General features: G+C 45.6%; 1 protein-coding gene across 3 annotated transcripts; it reads left to right on the top strand.

Annotated features, from left to right (window-relative positions):
• Positions 1–5,385: 5,385 nt before the first annotated feature.
• MINAR1 (membrane integral NOTCH2 associated receptor 1) lies at positions 5,386–24,020 on the top strand. 3 transcript variants are annotated; one of them, XM_050309664.1, is made up of 4 exons: positions 5,386–5,557; positions 12,234–14,589; positions 16,073–16,327; positions 20,151–24,020. In XM_050309664.1, exons 2-4 carry the CDS (start codon positions 12,280–12,282, stop codon positions 20,346–20,348), a joined length of 2,763 nt encoding a protein of 920 aa, XP_050165621.1. In that variant the 5' UTR covers positions 5,386–5,557; positions 12,234–12,279; the 3' UTR covers positions 20,349–24,020. The 3 variants fall into 3 exon arrangements, with proteins under 3 accessions (XP_050165621.1, XP_050165622.1, XP_050165623.1); XM_050309665.1 differs by lacking the exon at positions 5,386–5,557 and adding an exon at positions 11,466–11,485; XM_050309666.1 differs by lacking the exons at positions 5,386–5,557; positions 20,151–24,020 and having other exon boundaries at positions 11,752–14,589; positions 16,033–16,254.
• Positions 24,021–24,982: the final 962 nt, after the last annotated feature.

The following is a 24,982-nucleotide window of genomic DNA, read 5'->3' as shown; positions in this document are numbered from 1 at the left end:
CTTGGGGACTTGGGGATGAGCCAGTAACCAACAGAGAGACAGATTGCAGAGAAAATTCACCTGAACGTGCAAGAAGTCAGCACGTACTTTGCACAGCTTGGAAATACCTTCACCTCTCTGGAACACGGTATGGAAGGTAACACCTTCCCAAGAGCTCACACAGAACAAATATGTCTCCAGCCCTGACCTGAGACACCCTACACAGCCCATTGTTGAGCTGTGCTCACAGAAGCCTTGCAAAGTAGCAGGTGGTTACCTGTCACACTTGCCACTGCCTTCACCTGTGAGATCAAGAGGAAGCAGTGCCTAAACAGCCGGAGCGATGGCTGAGCACAGATAAACATGAGCCACACTGACTCCATCTGCCCAGCCTTGCAGCACTCTGCAAGAAGCTCACTCCATCCTAGGGGCTGCAGTCAAAAAGCAGACCCTGGTTATTTTTTCCCCCTCACTTTTGACCTAAAATCAGTTGCACCTGTGCTTTTGTACATGTTCACTCCAGAAAGGGAGCTTGTCCATGCCTCTACCTGAGAAGTGTCTGAATCTTGCCCCTTTTGCTCATGGTTAGCAGTGCATTCACAAAGGCACAAACTGAAAGTGAAGGCTCATTTAATAGAATATTGGTAATGAATATAAAAATTAAAATGGTTATGTTTTTGAGTCAGTTGGCAAAATGAACTTAAATGTAATGTTTCTTCTCTCTGATGGATTAGCCTGTGACCACTATAACCACCAGTGGTTTTCTACATGGTCTTAAAAGTGCATTTTACAAATGCTCAAAAATGCAGTTGAGGGGGGGGGTGTGTGTATTTCTCATAGACGTTTGTGCCAGCAAAAGCCAGTTGCTCCCACGCCCACTGGAAAGAAATTCAGTATAGCAGAGGGAAACTCATTAAAAAATTTAGACCAATATTCACAAAAATATTTTATCTTATCCATCCCACTCCACAGTTACTTTTCTTTTTGTTTGTAAATACTTTGGGGGGAAAAATATCACTTCTGCCTAGAACTGCTGTCAAGTGTACTGCTTTGAAGAATTTGGTATATTATTCTCCAGTCAGCGCATCTGGTATGGGTGGATGCTCTTCAACAGACTGATTTTTTTATTTTTTTTGGTGGTTGTTATATTTCAAGTGATCCTGTGCCAAAACCCGTTTAGCTGAACAAGAAGTTTGCCCATTATCAATCACTCACTGATAACTGCTGCCAACTCAAAGATGCATCTTTCCAGGCACAGTCTGTGTGCACACTGGCTGCAGGAACCAGCTTCAGCAATATTGAGACCCTGCTGAGATTTCAGAGGAAGTGCAAATATGGAGTATTTGATAAAAATAGCAATCTGCAGGCTCTGTACTGCTAAGTGCTGTTTGACTACACAGAAAGTTTGGGTATTTGCCTTTAAGCTGGGAGAGAATCTAATGTTTCACCCAGGCTGTGACAGAGGGAAAGAAATCAGTGCCCTGGCTCATCCGGTTGTTCTCCCAGAGGCTGCCTTGCTCCTCCAAATCCTGGTTAAACACTTCAGGGAACACAACAGACTCAGAGAGTCTTATCTGTCTGGAGTATAACTACCTGTACTCCCAGCACAGGCTTTGCTTTGGGCTTTAGATTTCCTCTTTCTCTTAAAAGCAAACCCAGAAGAGACTGAAGACTTGCTATTGGCACCTTCAAAATGTAAACCAGTCTCTGTACTACAAGTGATACTGATGAAGGATTAGTTTTTCTACATTTTAATACCATTAGACTGCTAGTAGCTGTTTAAGAAATGTCTGTGCCAAAGAAGGTGCTAGGTATGGTCGTGTCCCAGGTAAAATGAAATTCGTTTTCTTTTACCTCTCAGCAAAGAGATGCACCAGGGAATGGTTTGGGGGTTCCTGAGGGCAGCTAAAACACCAAGTTAGCTGAAGGGTTTTTTGGTATGTTGAGCTCTTGCTTTTCTAATGGCAGAAATTTGCCCAGAGGTTTCAATATAGAAGGTGAAGAACAGACTTGGTACATAAAGACTTCTTAGTGCTTTGAAAGGAGCCCTTGGAGCAGTCCCTTTTCTGTCAATGGGACAAGAAGTTTGGTTTAAGTTATAAACAGTCACATCATAGCTCTTTGTAAGGTAGAGTGTGTAGCAGCTGTGTGGTGCTACAGCCACGTGGTAGGAGAGAAGGCACAGTGAGAGCCCTCGGCCCCAGCTTGCCAAGGTTTGTGCCCATTTCTTGGATTGCTCTACAGATAGAAAATTTTGTAAGAGACTCTGGATAAGACATGAGTGGAAAAACCTGCCCTCCATGGGGAGTTATCCACATGGAGAGCGAATGAGAAAGTTTCAGAGAAATACCTGGAGAGTGTTACAGTGATGAAAATCAGATTTTCTTTCCTAGACCTTACCCTGAATATTAGCTTCTCCTTCAGTATCCACCAGCTTCAGTGTTATGAGCACTGTGGAGTTACTCCTGTGCACACAAACAAACAGCACTCTTGCTGCTGTGAAGGGACAGTGGCAACATGCTCATTTTTGTGTGGCTGGAATTAGCATTGCACATGAATGGAGAACATGCTCTGGCCTGGCAAGCAAATTGGGCAGAAATATCTTTATATTAGGGCTGTGTTATGTAAACTATGAGGAGCAGGGCAGCATTTCTGCAGCACCGTGACAGACAAGAGAGGAAAGGTAGTGTGCATAGTTCTGAACAGCCCTGGCTTAAGGAGACATCTCCTATGTCTGGTGGGTCACCTGCTTTATGTGGAAGGAGTCGCTGAGGAAGATGGGAGCCATGGGGGGAAGGTGAAAGCTATGGGGGAGCCAGACAAGGTAAATGTGCCAGCTGCTGGAGGAAAGAGGAGATGAAAGGGAAAAGAAGAGTGAAGAACAAAGCAGAGATGTCAAGGAAAGGTGGGGAGGGGAAATGGGAGATGATGGCACTAAAATTAGATGGGGAATGGGGACAGGGAGAGCTGATCTGGTGCTCTCCCCTTGGACGAAATTCCCACTGAAGCTGCTGTCAAATATGGCCTGGGGAGGGAGGAAAACTGGAAAAGGGAAAAGATGAGGGGTCACTGCAGATCTGTAGCACCCCAAGCTGCTCAGACAGTATTTTCCTGGCCCCAGGAGGTGCCAGCCCTGCTGTCCCCAGGCACTATTTCACCCCCCACACACCCTGAGCATCATCTTCACCCTGGGAAACACCACCCAGTGTAAAATCAATGTCTTGTCTTTATGAATCTGCACCGCGTTTAACTGTTTCAAACCAATTTTTGCAGGTGATTCCTAATTATATGCTACTAGTCACAGCCCACAAAAAGCTAATGAAACCCTTGCCATCAATTAAATGTAATTTCTGCATGTTGAGGCGAAGCAAGGAAGGCAAAAGATGAAGTCACCAAACTTTCCCCTGGCTGCAGCTATGGGAGCCAACTCTGGAAACCTCTCAGAACCTGAATGAAACCAAGATCAGCTAGATCTGAACTAGGGCTAAGACATATTTTGTATTTATTCTCTGGTGTATGCAATTCTGAAGGGTACAGAGAGCTCTTCTGCCCATCCTGACGACCTGAAGGCATGTGGTGTAGGAAGTGGTGTAGGGTTTAAAGAATCCTGCCACTAATTGGTATGCCACTAAATCCTGCAACTAAATGGTTACTAATAGTATGAAAAAATCTGACAAAAAGCATTGAAAATGGGGCCCAAGGACACTGCATCTTTCAGTGCTGTTAAGTAGTGGTAAGAATAAATGTGGTTTTGTTTCATTTGCAAAGATGTATGTTTATCGTCTCCTCTTGTCCTAGTTGCTATATGCACTAAGTGTCTTTAGAGATACTATATATACACTGAATAACACACAATATTCTTCAAAGTCAGTGGAAGAACTTACACATCAATTGGTTTCAGAGAAAACCACCCTCCTGACCCCTTGTTTTTTCCAGGAAAGGAGAGAGGTCTGTTCTCAAGGTTGTCAGGGTAAGTAAAACACATAGCTTTATGCTAGTTTGTCTGTAGTGGTCTGATGGACATGGTGTGTTTGGGCATACAACCCTTCAAATTAGTTCATCTAAGAACGAAAAGCTGATAGTCCACTCCTCATGAGAGGAAAAGTCAAGCCTTTGACATCTTGCTGCTTTATTCACCCAGCAACACCTCTATTAAAAACTCTCTGCAGTATTTCTGGAACACATGACAAGCAGGGCAGCAGCAAGGGAAGGAGCAGAGCTCTGATGCAAGGTAGGCTCTTGCCTGTCTGGACTGGGAGCGTGTGTGTCTCGGTGCTGCACGTGCATCGCAGCACACTTGGGGTGGGGACTCCCACGCTGTGCTGTGCAGCCCACACGGCCCCTTGTGCTGTCATCCTACACCACCAGACCCCATTCCTGTGAGGCCCACCCCCACCTGCCTGGGGGGAGTTCAGATACCACGGGTAGCTGTGCAGCACATGGGCTGCAGCCTGAGAGCGGTGGGCATACAAAGGTGGGCACTGGGGTTCCATTATAGAATCCTTTAGGTTGGAAAAGACCTATAAGATCACCAAGTTCAACTGTTAACGCAGCATTGCCAAGTCCACCACTAACCTATGTCCCTAAGTACCACATGAAGTACCTCCAGGGATGGTGACTCTACCACTTCCCTGGGCAGCCTGTTCCAGCCTTCACCTTTCAGTGAAGAAATTTTTCCTAGTATTTAGTCTAAACTTCTCCTGGTGCAACTTGAGGCCGTTTCCTCTTGTCCTGTCACTTGTTACCTGGGAGAAGAAACTGACCCCCTACCTGGCTACAACCTCCTTTCAGGTATTTGTAAAGATCGATAAGGTCCCCCTTGTCCTTTTCTCCGGGCTGAATACCCCTAGCTCCCTCAGCTGCTCCTTAACCAGACTGATGCTCTCGATGTCCCCTGCTGGGAAGAGGCTCCTTTCCCACTGGACATCCCCTTCCCTGCACGCCTTTGCACCAGCCTGCGGGCGCTGTCCCCTCGTCCCGGACTGGGGTGGGGGAGGCAGGACGGCGGGGCTGGAAGTGCGGGAGCAGGACGGCGGGGCTGCTCCCCTCTTTCCGACCGGGGTGCAGGGAAATAGCAATGAAGGGGGAGCGGGGCGCTGCTTCCCGCCCCGCGGAGCGCAGGGACTCACACTAATAATCACAGTAATAATGATAACTGTCTAAAGACAGCGGGGGCGAGGGCTCCCCGGCCCCCTCCGTGCCCCGTCCCTGCGGGCCCGGGGCCGGCGCTGCCGCAGCGCCCGGGGCTCATCGGGGCAGCCCCGCCGCGCCTGCGGCCGCGGGGGGCGGTGCGGGGAGGATCGGCCTGTGCAGCCCCCTCCCTCCCTCTCTCCCGTTTCCCCTCCTTCTCTTCTCTCTCTCCTCCCCTCCCTCCCCTCGCTCCCTCCTCCCATGCCAACCTGCTGGCGCCTTTGTCAGCGCAGCCCGGCGCTATGGCATCCTGCCGGCGCTTCAGGCTCGGGCTCTTCCTCCTCTTCCTCCTCATCCTCCTCCTCCTGGCCGGGAAGCGGCTGCTGCAGCGGCAGAGCCAACCGTGACGGCCGCGCTGCCCCGGCCAGAGGCAGGCGGAGCTCCCCAGGTGAGAACCAGGTGCGGGAGGGGTGGGCTGGCAGAAAGGGGTGGCGAGGACAAGCGCCCCCAGCTCCCCAGCCCCAGGGATGCTCTGGGCACCAGACGTGCTGGGAAGCGGGTTCAGCACCGGCTCCCTCCTGCCAGGTTGAGAGAAGGAGGGGTAAGTGCAGGTAAGAGACCTCCCGCAGCCCTTGTGGTCCCCACCGGTGCCCCGGGGTCCCACTTCTTTGTCAGGCTCCCCGGGAAAGGGGGGACTCCATAATCTTAAAACTCCATAATCTTAAAACTCCATCTGTGACTTTGGCAGCTCCCCTTCAGTCCAACACAACCGGATCTGCCCGAGGGCAGCTGGAGGGGGAGCAAGTGGGTGACCACTGCGCTGGGCCCGGGGCCCCAAAGCCCCAAGCAGGGAGTCTGAAGGGATGGGGAACGCCAGGGGTGGGAAGCTGGACCCACCAGGGTGAGGGAGCAGTCAGGTCCTGGTGGCAGTGAGGTTCTTATAGGTTTGCTATGCAAAAATCCAGGTTGCCCATAAATGGGATAAATTGCTCACATTTAATTCAGTTAGACTTTTTTGTGGCTGGCTGTCAGTGTTTGCAATGGTGTCTCCTTATACAGAAATTTCTGGGAAAAATGTGACTTGGATGTGCACTAAGAATTGGGAGAACAGTATTTGTGTGTGTCTGTATGGGCCAAGAGTTGGCAAAGAATAACCAAGAGTGTATGATGCAGTAATAATTCAAGTAATTTATTGCACAGTTTTAGAATGATTGTTTGCAGTTTTCCAGACCATAGAGGTACCTTAACCTGGATTGCATAACTGAACCATGCAAATAATCAGCTTAATGTTACTGTGCAAGAAAAATCAATGGCAAACCTGGTTCGACTTGAGCCCTGACACCTCTGTGAGGGTTTGGTGCCTTTATCCCCAAGTTCCCCGTTAATTTACGCACTCAGATCCTTTAAAAACTGCCGAATTCTGGGCGGCTGGGTTGGCTGAAGTGTTGTGCAGAGTCCTTTAACAGCAGAGCCTTCCTCTGTTAGGGAGCTGGGTTTGTAAAGCGCGGTTTTCCAGGGCTCATTCACATAAGATAAGAGCCAGAAAAAATAGCAACTTCTTCCAGCGCCAGTCCCAGCGACCCCCCGGTGAACCGCGGGTGGGGTTGGCGGTGGGATGCCCGGGGGTGTGCAAGGCGTGCGTCGTTCCTGTGCAGAACAGCAGCGAGCCGCTGGCGAGAGCGGGTGCACCAGCATCATGAGCTCCCGGGCTGCAGGCGATCGTTCCCTTCGGTTCTGAACAGTGAATAAAAACCACACCAGCAAGGCAGGGAGCCAGAACCAGCTCCTGCCTGCCCGAGGGACCGGAGCCCACCTTACTCCTGCGTAGAGCGGTCCGGAGGAGCCAACCTGTGTCAGGCTCTTCGGGAGGACTTTGCAATGAAAGGTGGAGAGAAACAATTGCCATCGCGCGGCCAGGGCTCTGAAGTGCGCTTTTTAGTTTTCTTTTTAATGAGCAGCAGAAGGCTGGAGGAATAAGGTGTGCGGAGACGGGCATTGTTTCCCCGAGTGCCGGTTCCCGTGTGTGTGTGTGTGCGCGATGGAAGCCAGATGGGGCTCGAGGTTCCTTCGTCAGAAATTTCTTATTGTTTTGACAGAGAAACGGATTCACGAGGATGGGAGAAAACAAAAACTGAATTCCATCTCAGTGGGTTACATGTTTCAAGCTAGGCGAGCGTTGCCTGCCTTGTTTTATAGTATCTGGTGTTGGGAAGACAGGCTGAATGATTTATGAGCTCAAGTTAGTAGTAAAACTGCATATCACAGGCTCTGTATAATGTTCTCCTGTGCTGAAGTAGCTGGCTCTTTCTGAGGGAATTTATGCGAGGATCGCTTGCTCTGTCTGCCATCACCGTAATGGCATTCTGGGGTGGCCTGTTAGTCACCGTGGGGGGAAGCAAAACAAGGATGCTGCTTCCCTCTCTGCTAGCAAATCAAAGGGAGAGGGGAAATGATGACTCCAGCAGTCACATCTGTGTATTAGCTGCACCTGCTGTGGATATTGGGAAATGGGGAGAGCAAATGTCAGAGGCACAAAGAACAGGGAAGGAAATGAAGGAGGAAAGAAGAGAGGAAGATGATGTTGTCTGTCTGCCAATGTCTGTGATTCAGACTCGTGCAAGGCACCTTGGCACCCTGCAGCTGCTCAGGGAAGTTGAGTGGTGGGACTTTATCCTGAATCCTGTGCTGCGGTTTGTCTGCCCCACTGTGCACTGCCCTTAGCCCATTTGATGGGGCAAGGTCTGGGCTGAAGGTGTCATGGGGAAAGTAGCCAGGGCAGCTGGGGAGCAGTACCAATTTCATGAATTCCTGTGGATGGTGAATTTATAGGGTAGTCAGGAGGTGAGGGGACCCCACCCCCATCCCAGTACTGATTTGGGAGGTGGTGAGAAGGGAAAGTGCATTCTGGCTGTTCTGCAGGGAAGCAAGCTGCATGAAAGAGTCTGCAGGTTCCCCTGGTCTGGAGAACCACAGGGGAGAGGTTTTACAGAGGCTTGATTCCTAAAGACACCAGAAAATAGAACACTGTAATCCCTTTGTGCGGCAGAAAACTCCACTGGGGATGGAGGTTGCAATTGTAATATTCTTGGACTTCTCCTCTGGAGACTGAAGATAGTGGGTTAATGGTAAGATGAGAACTCAGTTCATTGCTCTTGGTGCAGGGCAAAAAGACATTGATTTGTGGTAAGTCTGGAGCTCATCTGCGTGCAAGGAGAGTCAGAACCCATCGACTGGCCTTGCAATATGATGCTGTACAATCCATGCTGGGATATAATTGTGCTATTAGAGCAGCAAATGTCGAATATTGGGAAGCTGAGTCAAAGCAACCCTCCCCTTGTTAATATAGCAAAACCATTAAGGATGAAATGTTAAGTGGTTCCTTTGGTCAGAGATGGTCTTGCTGAAGATAAACAACCTAGATCCTGTCCCTGTGTCTGATTAGCTCTATGTCTCTGGAGACCAAAATCAGTTTTAGTGGGGATGGTGGAGCCTGCGTGTAGCTGCTGGTAGTGAGGGTAAGGCACGAGGGTGTCAGTGGAATTGAGGCCATCTGAGGAGACCCTGTGCTGCTGCTCTTGCTGAGGGTGCTTTCGTTCACTTTGCTGCTTTTGACTGATTCGTGACCCTGTACCCTCCTTAAAAGACCTTTCTGTGCTTATTTCAGAGCTCTGCATTTATGTGCCACGTCCAGGTCTATTCCGGTCCTGCTTTGAGAGATAATGAATGAATGTGGACACAACAGCTGAGACGGTGCACGGCCAAGTGCTTGGCACCTGGGATGTGGCAGCTCCTGGGGTGACTTGCCAAGAGACACCTGTCTCTGTCGCAGGCTCTTAGGAGACTTGACAAGAGACAGAGGAGCTTAATGTGCCACAAAAAATTTTGGCACGAGGTTTTTACATCCCTGGCCCAGGAAGCAAGATTTTAAGGCCCTTATATATTATCCTTATGGAGTGGTACATCCTATTCTTCACAGCCCGAATCTGTTGATGATGCTCCACTAACAATGTTTCTGATGCTCTGGCACAAGGGAGCACCCGTTTCCATGCACAGGCTGAAGCCCAGAGGTACCTTTCACACCTAAAGATCCCCCACACCAGAAAGCTGTTTGTGAACAGCCAAGGGTTGAAGAGGAAATTATTGCAACCCCTAGCTAGCGTTCTTTTCCCCAAGGCCTACATCTGATTTTGCAGCCTGCCTTTTCATTTCCCACCTCCTGTAGCTGAGGCTCAGTTGAGTGAACTGGTCAAATTCCCACCTCAGAATGTTCAGCTCTCTCTTGGTCACCCCTGTCTCAAAGCCTGTGCCACTTCCCTGTATTCTCACTTGTTTATAGCTAACTGCCACCTCCCAGGTTTCAGTCTGGGAGCACAGGGTCTGGACTGAGCTAAAGCAGGTCTAGTAGATCTCTACTGCTTGGGATCTGTGCTTCAGATCTGCTTGGATGTGGGCTGGGGTCCCCAGTCAAAGGCTTCTTGTTAGTGCTAAATAAAAACAGTGTGAGACTGGGGGTATGCAGAAGGGCTTCCACTCAATGAATTTGTCAGCACTCAGCAGCTTTGAAAATCAGGCTGCACCAAAGTCTTGCCAGATGCACAGGGTTTAGAAACCTGAATTGAAGTTAAAATCTCTGATGCTAAGAATGCCTTGGTACAAAGCAAAAAAATTCAAGAAACTGTGCCTAGAATATCTTCACTGGGATGAGAGAGTAAAGACAGAAAGGTGGGGAACAAAATGGGTTGACAGTTTACAAAAATACTTTATCACAAACTGGCTATTTTTGTGTTTTTGCAGGAGTGTGAATGGGGAGAAGGCAGGGTGCTGTCAGGCCAGTGCAGGGAGTGTAGAGTGTGCATCAGGCTGTGAAAATGCACATCCAGGTGAGGGTTTTGCAAGAAGCTGTGAAGTTACAAATGGGAGGAGATGGTTGCTTTTGCTGGTATTCAGCCTGGAGGTGACAAAAAGACATATTTTCACTCTTGTCCCAAGTGGCAGATTTACAACATGCAGAAAATTGACTTGTAATGCCAGTCCCCTGGCAGCTGGGAATGTCTCTGAGTCCCACATGTGAAGTTTACTCTGTGAGGGATTGGTGGCCTTGGTGGCAGGTAGCATGATTTGGACCTTGGAAGCATCATTGTCTAACGGTGACACGCCAGAGAAATACAAAGGAAGGATGTGAAAAAGGCTGTGCCTTGGAGCACACACTGCTCATAGAGAGAAAAAGGGATACAACCACCCTCCTCCAGCCTTTAGAATTACTTTTTGGAGCTGAGCACAGAACAGTAAAACATTTTTTGTCTTCTGTCAGCTGGCAGAAGAGTTGTGCTGCTATGCATAATACAGGAGCTTTAAAAGCAAACATGCATGCAGCGGGGGTGTTGGAAAATCCCTGTAGCCATTGGTTTCCGAGAGTCGTGTTTACAATCACAGAAACACGTTTATGTTGCTGCTGCTCAGCTTCTGATCATAGGCAGTAGAAAGATGCCACTTAAATAAACATCCAAGTCTACATGGAGACTTGTTTCATGCTCTTATGGGCAAGTGGGTGGTTTTCTTCTGTCTCTCTGGAAGATGCTACTGTGGTGTTTGCTGTGGAAGCTGAATTACTCTGGCTTCTGACACTGATAGTGATTGCCAGTATGTAATGTCAGGGCAAGATGAAAGGCTACAAGAGATAAAACAGAAAACAGGAGCCCTGTATTCCTGGAGTGGTGCTCAGGAGTCCTGAGGTTTTTGGCTGGGAGGTGACTTTTTAAATGAGTCATAACAAACCCTGAAAGGTTGACTTCTGTGCTTTGCCATTTGGGTGGATATTCTGCCCTTGATGGAGGTGGAGAGGCTAATTCCAGGTGTCATCTAAAGGCGGGAGTGAATGGGAAAAGTCACCATACCTTTTTGGGGTAGGGAAAATATTTTTGTCATTCCTATCAGTAAGAATAACAAAGACTGAGTGACCAAACATAGGAATTGCCAGACTGCATCATCCCATGGTCTGTCTTTCCTAGTGCCCAACCGCAGAGACACCGACAAAGATATTCACAATAGACAGATGAAAAATCATCACCGTCCTTTCCTAATCAGTAATAGCTATAGGTTGGTTTCAACTCTGAAAGTGCAGAGGTTTATATCCTTCCCAAGATGTTTGCTAGTGTTAGTTGTGCTTGTCCGAGCTATTCCTATTAGACACATAAATGTGCACCTTTTGCTCTCCACCTCTGCCCTGTCATTTCGGGATGGTGAATGGAGATGCACTCTCAGGTTTCTCTGGGAGCACATCACTGAAGAGGATGTTCTCTGTTCTAGATATTTCTCAGTCTTCAAATCCACCCTGACTGGCAGCCAGCCCTCTAGCATCTGCTGTGTTGGTTTCAAGGTTCAGTAACATTTTTTTTTTATTATTTAACTCTTTCTCTTCCTTGCTACATTTTGCACTTTAGAGCTGAAATTGGGGCTCACACAGACTTTTCATGTGGGACTTGGTAACTTTTCCATTTCTGAACCATAAATGTAGGAAAAAGCATTTCTGAGAAAAAATGTCAAGGTATGCAAAGGAGATAATTCAGAGTAGAGGAGAAAATACTGATTTAAAATAGTCTAGGTGGTAATTACATGCTCAGATAACTTCTAAAAACCTGTCAGAAGTTTATTGTCAGAAAATCTTCTTGAGAGATTTGCATTCAGATATGAAAACAGCTGGGGTTGTCATGGTGCAGTAGATCACCTCTGGTTAGGCCAGGGCTAGAACTACTGCCAAGCAATTTGATGTCTGTGCTTTGAACCTCTCATACGTTGGTAAGAAATTCTGTGGAATCCCCATGGCAAGCAGGCTGGGGTTGTCTGTCTGCCCTTAATTCAGCCCCTGCAAAACTTCTACTGTTTATTCACTTAGTCACTTTAGTAGACATGGGCATAAATGAGCCTCCTTGGATAAAACCCTGACTCCACTGGATTATTGATTTCATTGATGCAAGGATTACAGCCTGGAGTTCAGAACAAGAGGATGGGTTATAAAAGCAAGGCCTGGACTGCATGGTTAGGGAGCCAGGCCCCACCTGGGGCTGAATTACAAGGTCCTGGGTATTATCTGTGGGTGACTTACACTCTTTTTTGTGTTGCTGTAGAAGTGGAACGCAGTTTCCAGGCTATACAACAAAATACACTTAAGCCATGGAGTCCAACCAGGAATCCTCACTCTTCCTGGTGAAGATATTGGAGGAGCTGGACACAAAGCAGAATACTGTTTCTTACCAGGATCTCTGCAAGTCCCTGTGTGCAAGGTTTGATTTATCCCAGTTGGCCAAGCTCAGAAGCGTGCTGTTTTACACTGCTTGCCTGGATCCCAATTTCCCAGCGACTTTGTTCAAAGACAAAATGAGATGCACTGTAAACAATCAGCAATCAAAGAAAATCATGGTTGCAGCAGATATAGTAACAATATTCAACCTCATACAAATGAATGGGGGAGTGGCCAAGGAGAAGCTTCCAGTTGCAAGGCATAAAGTGAAGAAGAAAGAGTCCTTTGAGTCCTGTAGGTCTGACACGGAAATCTGCAATATGGCAGACTGTGTGCCCGACTGTGTGCCCAACTGCGAGCTGAACGACCAGGAGTTTAGCAGGGGCTTTCCAGTCAGAAGGTCTTCAAAATGCAGAAAGATGGACTGCAAAGACTGCCAACAGTTTGTCCCCTCATCAGAACCCAACTTTTTGCTTGGCGTTAATAAGGACATGAAGGGCCGGGCTGCCTCTCTGGACAGGCTGCAGGCACTGGCGTCCTACTCCATCGCCACGTCCCCACCGTGTGAGATGCAGAGTACGTATTTCCCCATGAACATTGAAAATGAATCTATTTCAGACCAGGATTCCTTGCCTATAAGTGCAGGCATAAAGGAAACTTTCATTTCAAATGATGAGCCTTTCGTGATGCAGTCGTGTGTCCAGAAGAGAAATATATTCAAAGAAGATTTTCATAATCTGATTACAATATCTCCCAACTTAATACCATCCAACAAAACGCCAGAAGATGGACACAGAGAGCCTCAAAACAGGAAAGAAAGCTCTAAGCAGACTTTCTTTAACCACAGCTTTGAAATGCCATACAGCAGCCAATACTTGAATCCAGTTTATTCTCCTATACCAGACAAAAGGCGAGTGAAGCATGAAAGTTTAGATGATCTTCAAGCTTCAACATATTTTGGCCCAACTACTGTTCTTGGACCCCAGGACACCAAAAAGTGGACTGGAAAGCCAACCAAGCAGACTGCCTGGCCAGCTAAAAGCTGGAGTTTAAATACTGAGGAGGTCCCTGACTTTGAACGATCATTCTTTAATAGGAAACAGTCTGAAGAGAAACCGCGATACCAGACTTCCAACAACCCATCTCCAAACTTTCCTTCAGTTGACAGACATCAGTCCTACCTAAATGCGAAGGACCAGCAACCAATTATGCAGGCAAATTACGCTGTGAAACCCAATGGGCACAAACCCAAGGAGATTCCTTCCATTCTGGATGTGGAGAAACACGAGCAAGTCAAAAAGTTTAAGGATAAAAGCATTAACTGTACTTCTGTCCAGATCTTAAGCATTGACAGGACCATGAGTGTCGGGACACAGACGGAGCAGCAAGTTCTGGACCACAAGAAATGCAAGGATTTGTGTTCAGCTGGCCAAGCCAAGTACAGCGAGCGGCACTCTCTTAAGCAGTCAGATGACGACTCTGAAATTGTGAGCGATGACATCAGTGACATTTTCCGGTTTTTGGATGACATGAGTATCAGCGGCTCCACAGGAGTGATGCAGTCTTCATGCTACAACAGCACTGGTTCCTTGTCTCAGGTGCATAAATCAGACTGTGAGAGCTCACCTGAGCACAATTTGACTAAGATCTCCAATGGGAGTGCCTGTAACAAGTTGGACAAAGTAGTCCGGGCAGAGATCAGTAACACAGATGATGAACTGAAAACGAGCGTCTGCAAATTGGTCTTGAGGATTGGTGAAATAGAGAAGAAACTGGAGTCTCTTTCAGGTGTCCGAGAAGAAATCTCTCAAGTGCTGGGAAAATTAAGCAAGCTGGATCAGAAAATCCAGCAGCCAGAGAAGGTCAGCGTACAAATAGATCTGAATTCTTTGACGAGTGAGGCCGCGTCAGATGAGAGTACCTCCCCACAGATATTTCAGTGCCACAATACTCCTCATGGAGGCAAACTGGAGAACAATCCAGAATGGTGCTGTTCAGACGCCAGTGGAAGTAATAGTGAGAGTCTTCGAGTAAAAGCCTTAAAAAAAAGTTTGTTTACTAGGAGGTCATCGAGATCATTAACAGAAGAAAACAGTGCAACCGAATCCAAAATAGCAAGTATTTCAAACTCTCCCCGAGACTGGAGAGCTATTACTTACACCAACAAAGTTGGCATTACGGAGGAGGAAATGAAAGACAGAGATGGAGGAGAAAATAAGGATTGGCACAGGAAATCTAAAGAGGTAATTTCAACTTTCACATAATAAGCACTTAAAAAAAGATCTAGTTATGAATGTCTTCCATAGTCATCAGAAGCCTTAGGGTGTGACAATACTTTGCCCTCCCATGTTATGTTTGTCTTTATTGTTACCATAACTGAGTGATTTTCTACCTATATGTTCTTGCTTGGCAGCCACAAAATGACCAAGTTGCTCCTTAAAAGCTTTGCTTTTTTGGAAAGGGAAGGAGGTAATGTGGGTGACATGTTTGGAAGATGATGGTATTCTGCACCATCAGTGGCAATATAAGGAGGTCTGGTAATTATCTTGGTGAAAAGGGTGTGGGGAAAATTGATGTTCTCTAGTGGTTGTTTTAGAAGGGATATTTTGAAATTGAATTGTGATGGCATTTATCAGAGAAGTATGTGCATATTTAAAAGCCAACAAAATGGATTCATGGATTCAAATCCCTCAAGAAAAGAATGCCTGTATGTGTGCTGTGAGATGCTCATTGTAGTTACGTCCTCTTTGTCCAACTTTGACAGTCATTTAAATAGCTCTTAAGCCTTCCCTTGTGGAACTGCAGCATAGCTGTGGTCTTGGTTTTGTTGGTCAGAGAAACTCTGCCCATCCTCCCCACAGCTGCCCAGTGCCCTGTTCACAGATCACGTGGGTATCATGGGTGCCCTTGTGCTGGGCTCTGGATGCTGCTCAGTTGAAACTGCACGGTGTGGGTGCTTGTTCCTGTTTCATGAACAGCAAGGAGGGTTGGGGGTCCTGCAGCTCCCTTGTCATTTGGGACCACAAGATGGGCATACTGTACCTCCTTATAATGGGGAAGCATGACAGAGAAGGATTGAGAAGGGAGAGGAAGAGGTTTGATGGAAATAAGTGCAGTTGGGTGAACAAAAAACCATAAACCATGGGTTCTTACTAGACAGCAGAAGAGGGTTACCCTTAGTAAGCCCAAACCTTGGCTTTTCTGTGCATTGCTCTTCTCAGGATGACATTTGATTTTGAAAGTCCCTTCCTCACTCCTGCAGTGGACTGTGGCTGACACTGGATGGTACCATGGATGGTGCAGTGCCAAGGGTGTGCTAGCTGGGGGCTTCCCTTAAGACTGCTTCATGTTATGATTTGGTCTGGAAACAGAAACCTGGAAGCCTGCATGTGTCTCACAGCCTTTGCAGATCAGCTTGGCTTCTCTGGATGTCAGGGCCATTTACAGAATAGTGTTATGATCTGTAAACATTACAGACCCTGAATTTCCTCTTCTGCATCAGCATTGTGTTTGTATTACAGTGAATGTGGAGTTATGTCTGTAAAATACTTCTTTGGTGTGGTTGAGAGAAGAAGGTGGGCAAGTGGATTAAGATCATCCAAAACCTTTGTCCTAGGTGATAAATTTTTATTGTGTGTTGATTCTGAAAGGAATATCTCTGTCCTTTGTGTTTAACTCCCTCATAGTCCTGTTTTTTCTCTCAAATTCTTTTGAACCCTATTGCAGGCAGACAGGCAATACGAAATCCCACAGCCACATAGACTCTCTAAACAACCAAAAGATGCTTTCTTGATTGAGCAAGTCTTTAGTCCTCATCCCTACCCTGCATCACTCAAGTCACACATGAAAAGCAACCCACTCTACACAGACATGAGGTTGACAGAGCTGGCTGAAGTGAAACGTGCCCAGCCGTCATGGACCATAGAGGAATACACGAGGAATTCAGGGGATAAAGGCAAGATTGCAGCGTTGGATCTACAGGTGAGTCCCATTTGTTTGATTTGAATGGCTTGATTGCAAAGGGATGTTGCCAGAATATGCATTTAAGAAGGGATTTGGATAGCTCAGGAAGGAGCTATGCGGTGTTGAGCCTCTAATCTTGCTGATCCCTATCCATCCTGGCCAGGGACAATGAAGAATGTGGTTGTTTCGTTGCTGAATGGTGATCCTTGACAAGTTGATGCTCCCAGCTAAGTCTGCAATGGAGAGATGTCTGCTAAGCCACTTGGTTTTAGTAGCTCTAAAGAAGAGTTGGGTTATAAAGAACTGCAGAGGTGATTCTGCCCCTAACTGCAGCAAGGCAGAGTGGTGCAGGAACTGCAATCGCTGCTTTTTCATCTGTCTTTGTTCTGTCTGAATTATTCACAGAAAATTGAAGTGTTAGGGGCTTTTTTCCATTTTACTAGGAATATGAGACAAAAAGTACTTGTAGAAGATGTTCAGTACTATGACTGGTTTTGAAACACGTCACCATTGCAGCTTTGAAGTGGCTGTTGGAAACCAGCCAGTCAACTAAAGCTGTGTCTTGTTTTGCATTTTGGTTCAGCTTGTAACTGTGCAGGCTCTTGTGCAACAGGCACAGCAGAGCAACTTACTGGGAGACAAACTCAAATTTTGGATTCAGTTTTCCCCAAACTGTTTTGTATTTGAAATCACAAGCCTGATATAAAATGAGCACCCACATTGGATATCCTGTCTAGTCTGATAAACACAAGACATCTTCTGGGAAGGAAGATAGATACCTGAGCAGAGGTTTAAAGAGGAAGCATGAGGAATGACATCCAAATGTGTAAAGACCAAATAAACGCTGCATTATTTGGTCTTGAAACCCAAAATGCATCACATAATGAAATCCACTCTGATGCACAAGATCACTGTGTATCATTTTGACAGTAGGATGTAGAACCAGTGGGGAATCAGGTGCTGACCTCAGGCATTGTGGACTCCTTGCACGTGTGTGTGTCCCAGAGCAGAGCAGGCTGCCCCAGTTAGCTACAGGCTTGGCAGCAGTTGGGGTGCACTGACCTACAGCTCAGGGTGTGTCAGCCCTGCAGTCAGTCTGTGGGGTGCAGACACACTCAGATAGGGAGCCTGCTTGTCTCCACAGCTTGTCTGCCAGGGAAAGTGACATGCAAGAGCCTTGGACTTGCTGCTCCATGCCAGCCCTCAATGGCTCAGTGCTGAGGTACCTAACCCAGCTCCAAACCCATCAGACTAAGCCCTAGGAAAACGTGAGGATGCTGTGAGAAAGACTTGGATAGACCAAGTCTCAGGACCCATGCCATGCCTCAGGACCTCAAGTTGGCTGGTTTGGAGTAAAAACCATTACCCACACAGTGCTGTAGTGCACCTCCTATGAGTGTTTGTGCAGGAATTTCTGCACAACAAATTCACCTCCTTGCTCAGCTCATGCAAATTTCCTTGTCCTCACCAACCCCTGCTCCTTGCTATGGTTAAAGTGCCCTCGGAGAGAAACCAAGCAGCACAGGGGCCAGGCTGCATCTTGCCTCAGCTGTCTGCTGCTTTTTGGGTCTTAAAAGCTTTAGAGGGCTTATTAAATTCCTAACCCTGGTATTGCAGTCTGCTTGCTAGAGTAGGGACAGGCTAGCAGAAGTTCCTCTGCAGCAGACAGTCACAAAGCATCCCTTACCTGCTCACGAGGCAGTAAGGGAGGTGATATTTGGGAGCAAAGCTCCCTTGGGAGAAGTGTTCTCCATCTGCTCCTCGTAGGGCTGTTTCGTTCTCTGTGAGCAGCCCTGCGTGACTATGAGCAAAGCAGAGAAATCTGCTTATTGCCATCATTTATCTTTAGGATGAAGGTGATAGAACTTTACTGGTTTGATTCTCTCCCTCCAAAAAGACTGCCAGAATTGCATCTACCCCGCAAAGCCCATGTCTAGACTTTGTAATAGAGCTTACTGGCAAACTTAAAAAATAGACACAGACTGATGAGTGGGTTTTTTTCCCAGTGATTAAGTTTATTAGAACTGAAAGTAAATACATTATGCCTTAATGAACATTCCTACGTCTGGCAATGAAATGGGAGAGGAAGCTGATTAACAGTAATGGGCCTTTTTAATAATGCACCTTCCTTCTGAAGCAGTTAAAAGGTCAATGCCAAGGCAGAGGGGTCCAAAACTGTAATTTCCTTGAAGCATAGTATGGCTATTTTTGGGTTTTTCTACCTTTGTTTACTTAAAATTTCTCCTGGAGCTTGACAGTCTTCTGGGTTTTCCTCTTAAAAAAAGAAATTGCAAAACTAGTCAGGCCAAAGCTAGTCCCAGGTGTGGGCTTTGTGTGAGATTCATTGCTTTGCTCTGTGTATGATGATCCACTGGGATGAAACAGTGTCAGTCTGTTTTCTGATGTCTTCAGAGATGAGATTGCTGATTTTTTTTCAGAGGGCTGGAACAGGTCATTTGAACCCCAAATGGTACAATCCCAGATGTGGCTGATGGTCTCTGTTTCAGCATATTGATACTGTCATAGCAGCCTCCATTAAATGATAATAAAACCATTGCTCAGTTTTCATTGTTTATTTCTGGGGTAGCTATAAAAACACTTCTTGTAGGAGTTCTGTACGTAAAGCAAATGCTGCTATCAGGCAAAGCAAAGTTTCAGCCAGTAGCTCATGGCTACAAAATCTGAATTAGTCAATTAAAGGCTTACTCAAATCCCTCTCAAGTCAGCTGGAGTTTCTTTGCAGGGTCCAACAAGCTTTGGATGAGGAATGTTATATGCAAAGAAATGGTATGTGTTAGGATATTCTCACTGTAACATTTTTATATGGAATCTTTTTTGTTTTTTAAAAAGAAATAGTCTCTTGGAGCCCCAGATGCAGGAGACAGCTTTGAGGAAATGCTGTCATTTTTCAAAATGTTCTTTTTGCTTTATTTCTTTCTTCTGGTAAGTGCAATATAATGCCTAGTGTATGAGTTTCCCCATTTTTCCCCCCATTTTCCTCTAACACAAAGGTTAAAGGGGAAAAAACCAGCAAGGTGAAAATGCAGAGCTTGAAGAACTTATAAATACTTAGGAATAAAAAACTAAAAAATGGAAATAAATAATTCAGATGGAGACATTGATAAGTGCAGGCTGCCTTTCATTTTTGTGACCAATTGAGATTCTCTTCACTTTTTTTTGTCAGCTGAATGGAATGGGAGGGCAAAGCCTTCATGGAAACTCGGTTGGAATCCCACTCTGTGAGGTGCTCAGTAGCCACTGCCTGTGGTTATGTAGTGCCAGGCTGGAATGAAGGGCTGGTGTCCCCAGGCACTGCCATTCCAGAGAGGGTTCTCCAAATTGCTCCTCCAGCAGGACTGGGTGCTGGATGGGACTGGGCAAGCAAATCATGGTAGCAAAATTAGGGTTATCTTTATAAAATATAATACATGGGGAGCATATGTTAAGAACCCTTCCCATCAGCTGAGCTTTAATAATTTACAAATTATTAACAGTAACAGGCCGGTACTTGCTGACATCGCTGCTGTCTAGCAGATTAAAGAGATTTTATTTAAATGCCATCCAAGATGACGAAGTTTCCGGCAAATCAGAGGTATATGAGGGATTTTGCAGCAGAATCTTACTGTTGCAGGAGTTTATTTTTTGCAATGTTTTGTTTCCACTTTTGTCAGCTTTGTGGAATTGGAACCAGGAACTGAAAGGATGTGAGAGGTGGCAATAACCCACTTTATCCTGACAGCAGATCCAGATGCAGCTGGGAGGCCTTCAGGAACATCTGCTTAGTTTATTTTATTAATGTCAGATCCCAGACAATTAACAACTCTTTCCTTTTAATTTTTAGACTCAAGAATCTTTAAACCCAAACAACTTAGAATACTGGATGGAAGATATTTATACTCCCGGCTATGATTCCTTATTAAAACGGAAAGAAGCCGAGTTCAGAAGAGCAAAGGTTTGCAAGATCGCTGCCCTGATCGCAGCAGCAGCTTGTACTGTTATTCTGGTCATTGTAGTTCCCATTTGCACAATGAAATCCTGAACCTGTGGACGGACCCGTGACTCCCAGCCACGTGTATCTCAGATAGCTCACGCCGTGTGTCAACTGTCTGATGGCAAAACTGTAAGGAATTTGCTAAGGAACAGTGTTCTGAGGATATACTGATGGAGAGTGCTGTAAATGAAGGCAAAACGCAAAACAGATAGAGAAACATTTTTGGAAAAGTCTTATTTTAAATAACAGACTGTGTGGTGAAGTTAATGGGAACTCGGTTCAATTTTTATGCATTTTTAAAAGTGCAATATTTTTTTTTCCTAAAGAAATGATGCTATGTTTTACAGAATCAGAGACTGATGAGAATCCAGGTGAAAAAGGAAGGTTATCTGAGCTATGTTGCATTTAATGGAGGTGTGGGTACACGGAGGTAGCACTGTATAGAAGGGAATGTTCTATATGCATTACATCGGGGAGCTAGGAAGGTCTTAAAGCTCTCTACAATGTAGAAAACTCTGAATGTATTGTATTTATTTTATAGTATTTATGTATTTCATGATCATTTGATTGAAAGCAGACTGTGTAGCTGTGAACAGAGTTCATTCCTATGTTCAGATTAAAAAGGGCTCTTTGTATTTGGTCTTGCCCTAAGACCCACTCTATCATCACTGAGTACTTAGATAAGTGCAATGTGCTGCAGACCAAAAAGATTATGTTTTAAAGCAATCACAAGAGGTTTCAGTTGCTTCTGTTGAATAACATTTGCATAGAGCTGGCAAGCTTGCCTTGCCAAAAGAGTATTCTTTACCTCTGCAGACAGTGAAATTGTCTCAATTTCACTCCTGCCAGCAAGCAAAGCTGGCAAATCAAAGCAACGCTCTGTTAAAGTTCTTGGAAATGTAATCTGAACACTTAGAATTTTTTTTCTCAAAGTCTTTGTGCCTTTTTTTACACTGTAGATTAAATAGTACTGTTTTATTTTTTACTATTTTAAGCCCATAACATAATTCACAGCATAATGGGTACTAATGGAGGTTCTTTTCCCGCAAGCCTTCTATACACTTCCGAGTGCTCCTCAAGCAGCAGGGCTGGTGGTTCTGAGCACTTATATTAAGGGCACAATTTTTCAGCACTAGTAGAAACTTGCTGTTGATGCAATGCAATTGGCATGGGGAGATCTTTGGCTTCCCTCTTGCTAATGTATTTAAGAATAAGGGTTGACTCTACCGGACAGCAAGAAGTCTGTATCCCATTGGAAATGTGCATTTGATGCTTTATCCCAAATGCAAATAGCAGGTCGATGGAATTCTCAAGCTAGGACAGAAATTGCCTGTCATGGTTAGTGAAAGCAAACACCCAGACTGTATTACTCTTCTGTCAAGTATAGATGGGAGGGGAAAAAAAAAAAAAGTATTTTCAGGAAATAATGTGATCTTGCTGGTCCTCTAAGGGAAAGGAAATTCTTTTAGTGAATGCTCTTTATATGTAGGGTAATATGGTTTCTTCAGAAGCAGCCTCCCTACACGATGACACAGCAGCCTGGAGAGCATTGGATGCTCCTCTGGCTCTCTGTGATGTGCTGCAATCACTGTTTGTTTCTGGCTGGTTTAAAAAAAGTATTGAGAAAAGGGTGTGTGGGAGGCAAAGGCTTTGTTGTGACTTTAGGTGTGTGTGTCAGTTCTTTCCTGCAGCTGGAGAGCTGTTCATGTGCTCCTCATGTGCTGTTTTATTTAGGGATAGGTGATCCCTGGGACTGTTGATCTGTCAGAAAAATAATTGTAAGCACAGGGTCGGGTATCCCATCAGCAAATAGAGAACAAGAGTAAGCCCCCAGACAAAATCTTTGCCTGCCCGGCCCAAATCCTGACCCAAATTCTGTAGCTTTGGCCCATTCTTATTACCAAGATAAATTCTCTTTCCTCCCAGATGCTGCAGGATAGAGTCACAGCAGGGAGGGAGCAATTCACACTGTCTATTTTAGGCTGCCTTTGGCTATGGTATGATTCAGAGTACCTGAGTATTGGAGCTCAGGATCTGTACGTAGTAAATATAGACAGGTAGAGAAACCCCTGGGGACGATTCAGAGCTGCCAGCAAGATATCTAATATTAGACATGTGAAAATGCTCTGGGAGAACACTGCAGTTTACCTTATGCACAGTTTAGGCTGATTGTATATATATAAAAACCTGTTCCTGGTTCCAGGTAATGTCATAAAGCCCTTTGACACCCCTCTTTGGCCAGTGACAGCAGCGTGGGGTGCTGTTGGAAGGAGCAGCGTGGCCCCGAGGGGGGTGACACAGTGCCAGTCCCCCTTCTGCCCACATGGGTGGTGAAAGCCCCTGGGAGGAGTAGGGTGAGAAGGGATGGACACTGGGCAGATCCCCTGCCTTCACCAGCCCCTCTTGCACTAGGCACGAGTGGTCTGACCCTGCTGCCCCCAGCCCTGAATCAGCAACACTTTCTCGAGGGCATCTCAGCAATTTGGTTTTAGAAAATATCTGACTATCTAAGGGGAGATACAAGAAAGGTGCAGAAGATGTTGCTGATCACAGGTTTTGTCCGTGCAGGGATTTTTTCTTTGTCTGTGCAACTCATCCAGCTGGCATCAGATGAATCTTTGTATTAGAGATGCCCAGAATCCTGGGAAGGATTTTGCAGGTTGTGGAGCCGTGGGTGACATGAAGCTGGCCCAACCCAAGCACTCAGCATCCCAAGCATCCACGCTGCTCCTAATTCATTGAGGTGCTTTTGCCCATCCTCACTTTGCACAAGCAGCCAGTGGCACCCATCTCCATTGGGGCAGTGGTTTCCTTACACACCAGACCATGGCTGTCTTGGGGTTTGATTCGGCTCCCGCAGTCACTGAGAACATTTCCATGGTGCCAGGAGCATGAGGGAAGCTGCGGGAGCCCAGCTCCCTGCCTCCCTGCTCTGCAAATACCTCTGTGAGCTGTCTCCTCCACTCCCCGGCTGCCTCTGCAGGCAGCTGCTTGGCACCACGGGATGTGCATCCCTAGCCATTCCCAGTGGGGTTTGATCTGGCACAGAGCCCTTCTTAAAATAGGCATGGAGATGGAGTGATGGGATGCTGCTGCTGGAGGAGAGCAGCTGGGGAAGGAGGGACCCTGTGGTTCTGAGCAGAGTGTACAAACTGGGTGAAATCCTGACATATTAACCTGCAAGAATATTGTGATCAACCTTGTGAACCAGTTACCAACTAGAATACACTGTATACTATATGATAGACTTTTGTATAAAAAAAAAAAATTAAAGCTATAGGTACCTTGTAATCCTTGATGTGATTGAAAAAAGTGTCCTAGATTGTATTACTTAATTAAAATAATGATGAGCATATTGAACTGTTTTTCGTATTTATGCCTTATAAACTTGATATATTACACATGATAAAATGAAACTGCAAGAACTGTAAGAAAAGATACTCCATTTTGGGGGCAAATCCCATTTGCTTTTTCTAAAAAAAGAGTGTTGCTTGAAATGAGCTTAATAAATCATGTGTGCAGAAGAGCAAGAGGAGGATATGTCCCCAAATGACTTTTTAGGATTTTTTTTTTTTTAAATGGGGCTTTGGTTAATGTAATATGTAATAATTTTATTTTATAATGTTACTGTACAATGTTGCCTTTTGGTTCATTTAAATATAACACCAAATAAACTTGAAAATTAGAGCATCCTAAGTTTTAATGAAACAGTTATAATAATTTATTACTCCATTGCTTTTCCTCTTGTTTTTTTTCCCAGGGACATCAAGATAGCCATGGGATGCAAGTGTCTCAGTGTTAGATAAATAAGCAGGCTGTCTAGTTCTTGGCAGAATTGCTAATGGATTTCTCACTTGTGAAATAATAAGATGGCAGAAGATAATGAAAAACCAGTTCGTTGGGTTTCTTTTAAAAGCTCCTTTGCATCACATTGTCTGGGCTTCTGAGAGATTAGCTCCTGATACTAATCATAATATGTCATTTAATAGATTATTTCATGACTGAGTTTTGCCATATCAACTGTTTTAACAAGGTCATGACTCATATTTTGATATCTGTTTCACTTACATGTTTATGCAACCACTGTCTCTTTAAGTCAGTACTATGTCTAAGTATTTATAGTCACCTATGAACAGGCAGCCAGTTTGCTTAGGATGTCTGTGTGAATTTAATTTGTTGCTTTTGATTTGTTAATTGCAAAACTGGTTGTCTTAAAATGCCAAGTGTTGAAACACAGGTAGAGCTGAGCCTACCGCTGAAGGTGATCCAGCATCAGAGGTTGCAGAGGGCAGCCGTGCAAGAGGGCATGTATAAACAATGAGCAATGACACGAAAACATAATAATGTGAGATCTTGATTTCCTCCTCTCTGCTGCATAAATACCTTTAATGTGTTGCTTTAGCAGTTTTGGCCAGGATGGGGAGTGCTGAGTGCTCTCTGCAGGGCCAGCAGCTCCAACCTCAGGTGCTCACATGGTGTGAGTCAGGCTGCAAACCATCACAGGTCCCCTTGGGAGGGACTGTGAGTCACAATTTAGCATTGGTTTTGGAAATGATAGCCTGGGCTTGCATCAGTTTCAGATTTTTCTCTTGTACCCGTCAAATGCAGAAGCTTACAGGTAGAAGTGCTCTTTCGATTTTTACGTTACAGTGTGAATCCAGGAACAGGAACATTCATAAAAA

This window comes from Myiozetetes cayanensis, unplaced genomic scaffold (genome assembly GCF_022539395.1).
Source record: "Myiozetetes cayanensis isolate MyiCay16 unplaced genomic scaffold, myiCay2020 scf14, whole genome shotgun sequence".
Lineage (NCBI taxonomy): Eukaryota > Metazoa > Chordata > Aves > Passeriformes > Tyrannidae > Myiozetetes > Myiozetetes cayanensis.
The sequence above is the reverse complement of the archived record's forward strand: the minus strand, read 5'-3'. Positions and strand labels throughout refer to the sequence as shown.

Excerpts from the sequence above, each read along its gene's own strand:
- MINAR1 (XM_050309664.1), top strand. The coding sequence starts at position 12,280 with ATGGAGTCCAACCAGGAATCCTCACTCTTCCTGGTGAAGATATTGGAG. Across the intron at positions 14,590-16,072 it reads GGCACAGGAAATCTAAAGAG|GCAGACAGGCAATACGAAAT; the intron begins GTAATTTCAACT and ends ACCCTATTGCAG. Across the intron at positions 16,328-20,150 it reads TTGCAGCGTTGGATCTACAG|ACTCAAGAATCTTTAAACCC; the intron begins GTGAGTCCCATT and ends TTTAATTTTTAG.